Source organism: Phaethon lepturus, unplaced genomic scaffold (genome assembly GCF_000687285.1).
Source record: "Phaethon lepturus isolate BGI_N335 unplaced genomic scaffold, ASM68728v1 scaffold42470, whole genome shotgun sequence".
In the NCBI taxonomy this organism is placed as follows: Eukaryota; Metazoa; Chordata; class Aves; order Phaethontiformes; family Phaethontidae; genus Phaethon; species Phaethon lepturus.
The window spans coordinates 23,318-32,839 of NW_010510873.1; the positions used below are offsets into that span (position 1 = coordinate 23,318).

At 37.7% G+C, this 9,522-nt stretch overlaps 1 protein-coding gene across 1 annotated transcript; it reads right to left on the reverse strand.

Moving 5' to 3' along the window:
- Positions 1-2,606: 2,606 nt before the first annotated feature.
- On the reverse strand, positions 2,607-8,997 carry TES (testis derived transcript (3 LIM domains); the record flags this gene model as incomplete). Its single annotated transcript, XM_010282054.1, is given in 6 exon segments — positions 2,607-2,884; positions 2,886-2,972; positions 4,172-4,330; positions 4,895-5,110; positions 7,219-7,554; positions 8,711-8,997. Coding segments are annotated over 6 exon segments (1,196 nt in total), but the record flags the coding sequence as incomplete, so codon positions are not given.
- Positions 8,998-9,522: the final 525 nt, after the last annotated feature.

Below are 9,522 nucleotides of genomic sequence, written 5' to 3' on the forward strand. Positions count from 1 at the left end.
CTTACAAGATAAATAGATCCAAAGGGACCTCCATGATAAAATAGCCAAAAAATACAAGAGGGGGAAAAAACTCAACACTTAACTGCCAATGTTTTTATTATGGCAGTGACACAACAAAATCTCCTTAATGCTTGTTTTCAGGCTCCAGTATGTTGACATATCTTTCAGCTAACATGGAAAGCATTATCTTCAGGAACATAAATTCCTTCCTAGCTCATTACAAGAGCTGTTTAGCACTCCTAATCATCTCCTGATCTATTGTGGTCCGCTGTGTATCTTTGTTTCCCCTCTGTGTCATCTACACATTATGCTTGACCTTCCTATGATACAATCCTTTTCAATTACTGCATGGACAAAGATTAAACTTTGGCTACCCCGCAGCAGAAACACCTAGATGCATCAGGTTCCAGGGAAAAGAGCCAGAAGGGATGAAACAAGCAAGGGAGGATTTTCAAGAAGTGAGCTAGCTAAAGACAGCAAGACAGCATGCTTCAGAAGAGGCCTGGAAACAGGTAGTCCCAGAAGATGATGGTCTATTGAGATGTTTGGTTTGACATGCATTTCCTTAGCAATTCTGTCTTGATGGAATGAGTAAGTCCTGAGGTAGTGCCTGCTCCTCCTTTTAAGTGAGAGTTACAGAATAATAAAGTTTAATAAACAACACCGCACTGAACAAGACTTAAAGTGAAAAGCAAGACTGCCATCAGTGCAAGCAATCACATGAAGGAGAAATAATGCTGTTAATGGGGCAGCGAGGGAGGGGCAGGGAAAGTTGCATAACAGCTTTTCACAAAGTTCTTTATAAAGATCATCTGCATCTTCTAGAATAGATGTTAGCAAGTGGGTGGGGACAGATGCACTCAAGACAAGTAAAATAGACACTATTAAGCCATTCTTATATATAGTCGTTAAATAAGACCATATCACACTCCCCTAAACAGCATTCTCACAGCCTGTCCTGCTACAGATTAAGGAGCACTTAACATGGAAAAGTGTAAATACCTTCTCTTACTGAGGCATCCTGGTTTTCCTTAGTTTAAAATTGCAAATCTGGCAAGAAAACAGCCCCATTAGTACGAGCTGAAAGACACACACTTCTCCGTACCTCCTGAGGATCCTTGAGAAAAGCTAAACAGGCTTCTAGAACACAGACCTAAAGTTTACATCTCAATTTAGACAAAGTACATATCTCACATCAATGTCTTATTTTTGCAGTGCTCAAAGAACCACAATGCACTTGATTTTCTCAGCACATTAGCTCACCTGTGTGATTAAAGCTTCCCTTGCCATGTCTTAAAAAATAATTAAGGCCATAGTTTATGTGAACAAAAGGTAAATTCACACTAAGTTCTGAAGTTGTGTATTTGTTGGAACAAGACTGTTTTGTACCTATAAGCACATCAACATTATTACACAAGACAGTAAGCACTTCACAATAATACAGGCCTTAAGTTTTTTGGAATTAACGTCCAAGCTAAAGAGAAGTATGGAAACATTTCCCCTCCTCTTTACCTCTCCTAAAGGGGATTCAACAAGAACAGAATTAATAGACAACTCAAGTGAGCAACATTAATTTTTATTTTTAAGTGTTACAATACAGTCACCATAAAACTTAAGAACAGAACATAAGACTTGCATAGATTTTGTTTTTAAATTATTTAATTTAATTTTTTTTTCAGACCAAAGACTCTCCATTTACTGTTTGGCATAAATACAGCTAACAAGTCTCACTGTAGATCTGTAATTCTTAAGAGACCCACATACTTTGTTTATCTAGCAAGAAAAGCTAATACACAGCTGTGATTTTTTTTTCAGTCAAATACTGGAAGTCTTCTGAGAAAGACTTCTTCATGCTTTGGTTAAGAACTTACAAATCAAAAGCCTAAGTAAGATCCTTTTTCAGAATTACATTCTTGGAAATACATACAGTATTGTGTACCATGTCCTTCTGACAGAAGGCACAATTTAGGAGAAGAACATTCATGAAGAAACACAAGCCAGTTCTGAAGGATAAGTGACACCCACTAAATGCTGGCGGATTTTTTTTTTTTTTTAAATCTGGGCAAGACCTCCTCTTACAGTCTTCCCCCCCTAAAGTAACTTAAATATTCATAAAATAAAAATTTTCCAGGCATGAACAGTTGTAAGACACAAAACATGAGCCAATGCAGTTTTCTACTGGTGCAGTTACTTTACAAACTAGATGTCAGAGTAGTCACCATCCCTCAAGAACCCAGGTGTCAACAACAAGCAAGTGATTATAGGCAACTTTTTTTAAGCTTCATTCTCCCTGCATATTTGAGGTCTAGTGAACAAAACCGTATGTGGCAGTAAAGCTGATTAATTTGTCTAAAGTGCTTGATGAAAGCAGGGAAACTATAAAAATGATAAGTTAGTGAAATCAAAAGTGGAAGAATTATATCTATCATACAAAACAAGAAAATTGGAGCATTTTCACATTCCCCTCTTCCATTAGACAAGATACAGCAAAGAGATCTTCACAATGAAGTGTATATAATTCGTAACATATTTTTTCTTACATTTCCGGGATATAAGTCTTTTGACGTAAGACTCAGGAACAATATTCCAAAAAGTATTATTATGGCTAAGAAATGAAGATTACATAGCAAGTTTTAGTAATTAAAAAGAAAATCTTTGGGAAAATGCTATTTAGTACTTCCAATAACTTTAAATGCTCAATACTATGTATTTTACAGTAGAAATGCAAAAGCCTTTGGAATATAGCAATGCTTGGTTCTGCGCATGTCTTCTCTTAAGACACCATCTTTTTCTTACATTCCACTGAGCAAAACACCATCCCTTCCACCGGCATGAACTTCTGGCCAATTAGACACTTGCTGCAACAGGAACACAAAAAGCATTCCACATTCCTGCGTAGCGTGCCAGTTGAAGTTGTTGTATGACACACGCTGAACTTCTGGATCTATAGCATTATGACAGCCTTGGCAGATCTGTTTAGAAACAAAATGACACTTAAATGAAGCATACATATCATCTCCACAAGTCCAAGAAAAGCTGTAATTCTTACATGTTTTTGGGAGAAGAGACACAGGTGTTAAAAGAAGCCTTTGAAAAAAGTCTCCACCTTTTGGTTTTCCTTTATTTTTTAAGCAGAATTTCCGATCAGAATGTAGCCAAGGACACAAAGTAAAATAATAAAATACACACAAGTTAGTTGCTGCTGGGACTAAAATTAGACAGTTATGATGGTTAGGATTTCCCAATGCCCAAATAATGATGAAAACTTGTCTTGCCAAACAGCACAGATCTTCATATATTAACCCATACATTTGAAGAGATTAGTTAGAAATCTTCCTGTGCCTTGGCAGCTGTAAAAGCAATGCCAAAGAATTAAAGGTTACTACAAAGTCTGGGATGTAATTCATCTTAAAATCTAGTTATCAAAGATTATCGTTTAGATCTCAAGGAAGTTAGTGTTTTAAGAGGAAAAAAAAAAGCTTTTCCAAAAGGTAATTCCTCACACCTACCTGAGAAGATTATTAACTGTCAGCTAAAGATAATAGTTTTTACCTCCATTAACTATGTAATCAGTCTGGTGATGCACATTAGACTGAACTGCCAACTAATAGCTAGTTAATTGGTAGATATGAACAAACCATCATCTCAGACTTCCTAGCATAACTAGGAATCAAGAACTACCATCCTTTCCCGAACTTCTAGCTTTATCCTGTCAGTCACCCTCCTTTAACTCATGTGGTTAGAAATACAAAGTAACAGAGTACCTAGATTGCAGTTGCTACTACAGGCTTTTAGCAGACCAGCTGAAGTTGACTCCCACTGGTCACACTGAACTATGGTTGACAGCAACTAAACATTTAGCAGCATTACTCACCTTCACCTACTTTACACCTGTTACAAAATCCTGCTTTACCACTGACAAAATTAAAGGTACTTTCAGAACAGCCTTCCCCTCCACCAGTGGCTTTTCCTTCAAGTTTATGAGTTGACAAAATACTTGTCTGCTTTAAATTTTTTTTTTTTTCAGAAGGGAAAAAGATTATTAACTTGAGCCTAAACTTGCATTCAATTTATACTCTTCAGATACTCCCACACTGGGAGAAAGAGTTTCAAGCTCCATCGATGTACGTTGCCTTCCCTCACAGCACCAACACGTCTGTAAGGATCTTACCGCAGCATGGTTCTTCACATAGCAGGGTTTGCAGACTGGCTTGTCATTCACCATTACATAGATTTCTCCAGCCAAAACGCAATCACAGTCAAAACAGCAGAAGTGTTTCAGATGCCAGTTTTGACCTTCTGCTTGAGTATATTCATTGCTGAATATCAGCTATAAGGAAGATACAAACAAATATTCAAATACACATTTGAATAGCATTTCTTTTGCTAAAGCTAGTCTCAAGATGTTTTAGTAATTTCCAAGGAACTCCTGGTGATTCCACCATTTCAAATGATTTCAACAACAAAACCAAATAAATTCACTTGTTTGGTTTCCAAAAGCCTCCATTTCATCTATTAAGAGCCAATAGATGCCAAAGACACCAGGCAGGCTGTTCTCTGGATGCTGCACGACGTGTAATTTAGTGAGGCACTCCCCCTAGTGCCCTCCATGAGGAAATAACTGCATAATTGAGACTTCGTAGAAGAATCTGCACTCGTGTATTACATCCTATGTCCCTGTCGACCACAGAAAATCCCCACCAAATCCAAAGCAAACTATGGATCTTCCTGAATGTGGAGTGTCCATATCAGTTTCAGTTTCTTGCAACTATCACCAGCTAAAACTGGTGAAGGCTCATGATGTCCTTGCACTGAAATATTTTACTAAAAATCATATTCACTTCTCAAGGGAGCAAACTTGTGTGCTAAACCAAAGGACTAGGCTATTCCCTACCTCATCACATCCAGCGCAGCGGGGTTTTTCACTGTCACAGTAATGTCTTCCACAGTACAGGTTACCGTTCTTCCAGAAATAGATCATGTCTACTAGAAGTTCACTGCAGGTACAACAGACAAAACAAGCTGGGTGCCACAATTTGTCATATCCAGCACGTTCTGCATAGACAGCTGGGTCACCTTCTTTCATGTTCAGTTTGCAGCAATAGCAGGACTGGAAAGAGATTATTACACAGTTAACTAAGTCTTTTAAGGGGTACATTTATAGCAATTACATATTACTGACGTATTCAATAAATCCCACCTTCCCAGACTGAAATTAAAGCATTAGTTTACTCCCATGATCAGATAGTAGTGCGACATGATGCTACAGTACAGGTTTAACCAAGCAATTCAAGATGATGTACATTCTAGTGACATAGCACTAGTGCTACTTAAATGAATTACTGTATTTTGCCATATTCACAGTCTTGCAACTGCAGTCCAGTTCTTAAAAAAAATACCACCACAATTAAAATTTATGTTATGGTCTATGAGCCTTGCACACTCAAGAACAAGGAGGGAATAATAAGGAGCCTCCAAAGCTAACTGACTAGACTATGACAAGAACACATAACAAGTAAATGGTTGTACTTAGAGGTCATGAGAAGATCAAGCCCTATCTGCATCACTAGTGAGAAAAAAATTGTGACTATTTCAAACTTATTCTGTTTAAAGCTGTGTTCAAGGGATGCTAGTCACTCATGGATGTTGTCCAATAGTCTGTGATTAACAATCCTAGGATGGGAAGAACAATTATGGAAAAGGGACTACAAAGTTTATGAATACAGCTACACTACAAATAGTTCCAAAACATTCATAGTCAGTCTCCTGCCCTATACCTGCTTACAGACAGGGTTTTGTCATCAAGTCAAAAAGCACAGGTGGTTTGCGTTACTGAAACAAACATTTTCATCTACAGTTTAATCACTAGTTTGGCATTTCCTCCACTCCAGTTGCTCTGTGGACTGGGCTGAACATCTTGGGAAGGTTTTCTCTATGATTCACATCACTACAAGCCCAGCCACAAACAGCCTCAGTTTTCAGTTGTGTGTCTGTATACACATATATATTATGTTGTTTGTTTTTTTTTAAAAGTGTCTCATCTGTAAGGTATATTGATCAGATCTCCACACTTGTTTCAGACAAGCAATTTCAAAATCGACAGAGAGACACATCAAAAGGGGAGGAAGAACAGATTGGAGCAGAATGAAAGGGGAAGCATAAATATGTATGTACATAAAGCTTCCCCCCGCCCCCCCCCCCCTTCTTTCTACTTTAGACCTCATACTCCAAGAAGAGTTAACTGGTAGGTTTAGTAGGTGTATGGACCCAGATTGGGGCAAGACAATTTACCAACCATTTGCAACATCCCCAGCATAGGTGGTTAAAATATGCACAAAGAAATTTGCTTATTTACAAGATGAAAATATGCTGAATATCCTTTTTTCTGTTTTACACATGGTGAAGTACATTTTTTTTAAACACAGAAGCAATTATTATTGGTATATTTACATGAATAGTGAAGACCTGCTTGCTTTTATTTTGTGGGTTTTTTAAATCACGTTTAAAAGAATTGCAACGCATTCCTGTAACAGAATCACTTGAAAAATTATTTACCACAGCTACAGGAATACATGCTTTCAGACTCAGTCTGAAAGACGACATACAAGAAAATCTGGAAAACAAAGATGCAGCACTAACAGATACAAAAAAAAGAGTGTAGACAAGGATAGCAATTTTTCTGTAAGGTATTTAAGAGCTCTCCTCTGTATTGGTATCTTTTGAACTGTTAAAAAAAAAGTTGAGGTAATGCTACAGCATATAGCTGAGACTAAATCAGACCAAAAATACTGAAAACTAATATATCCAAGTCCTGATTATTTAGCACAAGGTAAATTCAGTACCTAACAATAGATAAGCAACTGAAATGTTCACTTACACTATTAAACACTTCTAAGCCTCTTTCTAAACCACTACACACAGTGATGAGATATGCCTGGCCTAAACAGTAGGATGTATACTCAGTGCTTGAGTAAGAAAACTTTGGAAGTGAAAACAGGTGTAATGTAAAATCAAAGCATCTTTGATACAATTACTGAAGAGGACAGAGTGTCTCCTGCCCTTGACTTTCACAATGTTCTTCAGTTCCCCTTCTTTCTTTCCCTCCCCGGATTTTCCCTATTCCAAGTTAACAAACAAGTTAATTGGGTTAAAACAACTCAAGAGAGTACTCAAATGGTAATATACCTTCTTGTTTTATCTTTCCTTTCTTATACTTACATACTGAGATGCCTTCTGATCTGGGGACTTGTCCTCCATCGCTCCTACAGCAGCTGAGGTGCCTCTATCACCATTCTTCACATCATTCTTCTCAGTAGCTCTCATTTCCACCTCACCCGGGAGCTTGACATCTCCTACGCCAAGTGCCTCGTTTTTGTACTTCTTCACAAATTGTTCCATCTGCTTAACTTCACTAGGGGAGAGCTCGTGGCATTTTGAAGGATCCTGATCATGAGCTGGCAGCTGCTTAGCCAACTGCTTCTTCCTGTACTGCGCACCTTCCGAGCCAGCAACAGGCTGCTTCTCCTGTGGTAGCATCTGCATATACTGTCTAGCCTGAACCAGAAGGAATCGGATATCAGATGCCACCTCAACTATAGACCCATCCTCTTAAGCAAACACATGACTAAAATCATCTCTAGTGTTGTTAGCGACAGTCAAATATGTCAAAAACAAGGCGCTCTCCATAAACATTAAGCTCCCAAAACACAGTAGATGGAGATAAAAATACAGCAGATGCATTAATTGGCTTCTTACCAGAGTAAGAGACAAGCTTTTTTTAAGCATTTTGGAGAGAGAGTTATTACTTCTCAGAGTAAACAATGATCAGCATTTACACAGCACCTTGTCTCTTGAAAGCTATCTAAAACTACTGATCATCAGTACAGCTTTAAAAAGTAGAAGTTTAAATAGCTTGCTTAGGGCACACTGCTCACTGCAGAAATAATTCTAGCTAAATAAAGCAAAAAAACTCCAGTTTTAATAAAGCAAGGACAAGCTTAAAGATCAAAGTGGTAACTGGGTATTAGTTGATTTAGATATACAAAGTTTGATTAATTCACTGAAAAAGGATATTTTGAGAGGTGGGTCAGAGATAACGTGATTCCGGCATGGAATTACTGTAGTACAGTAAATTAGCAATCAAAGTTTGAAGAGTGAAGCAAAATCCTCAGAAGGCTATCTACCATCTCATCTACTTCAGCTGAAAAACTTACTGGAAGAGTGCTCTTCTTTTAGATGTCAACACTGACCTTGTTCTTACCATATACAGTAAAAGCTATATGCAAGACTGAGTGTTCCCCTTAACTTTAAACCATGACAAATTGTTGTAGGGTTGGGGTTTTTTTTTTGTTTGGGGTTTTTTCCCCTCCCCTGCTTTTTAGCCCACACTCCATGGAAACTTTTCAAGTTTACTAAAAAAGGCAGGTTAAAGAAATTATACTCCAGGCACTTAACAGATAACTCTTAAACCTAACTATTAAAAAACACCTCATCTCCCCAGTTCAAGAAGTTCCAGAGACAAGCATCCATATCTGCAAGATGACACAGGCAAGACTCATTAAGCAGACACCATATTTTCAGTTTTGATAAGGAAGAAAAGAAGAGGTACACACAGAATGACTACAAGAAACAAATTCAAATTTATCCTACTCTACTTCTGTATCTCCCATCAAATTCTGCCTCGAACATGAAAAAAGTGGGTTAGACTTACAAGTGTCTGATTCTGAACAGGAGGAGCCCACTCATAAGTCACAGTATTGATAGATATATTCTTCTTGGCTGGCACTGGATTAGTCAGTATCATTACATTACGTTTATACATGGGAATGCCATCATTCTTCAGTTTTGCAATAAGGGTCGTGTATTTTGTATCTTCAAAGAGTTTCCCCACTTTCCGGTCTTCCTCATTGCTTGTGAGGACATCATGCTCTTCCTGGCCGCACTTGCAGTTGCGGCATATTTTTCTAAAATTTATGGAAACAGAAACAAAGTTAGAGTCTCAACTAAAAATTACATCTCACACCAGCTGCACACATAGTAACAACATCACTGGGAACCCAAAACCTTGTTTTCAGTGCTTTGATTAGGAAATATACAAGTTACTCTGCCACATGACAAGCCTTTCTTGAGACTATTCTTTATTTCTCCCCTTGGGTTATTTACATTCTTTGTTCAGCGACTGTAGTCAGATTGGTATCAACTATAGTAATGCATTTTGAATATGATGCTACATCATTCCTTCAGTTACATCTCAGTACTGATCACACACATATATGTCCATTATCACCCACCTACCAGGTTTATTACAGTTAGTCACCCATGAGTTAATGTAAATGCATCTGTATGATCCCTCCAGCAATCATTTATTTGTGCTTTTAGGTTTTTTTTCCCCCCAGGTTCTCTTTATACACTCAAAATTACACACACTATACTGTTTTCTTCATATGCATTTCACTGTATGTATGATATTTGGTTATCACAGGGTTGCTATCAAGTGGAAACAAGTATTTCCTAGAAAGGAAA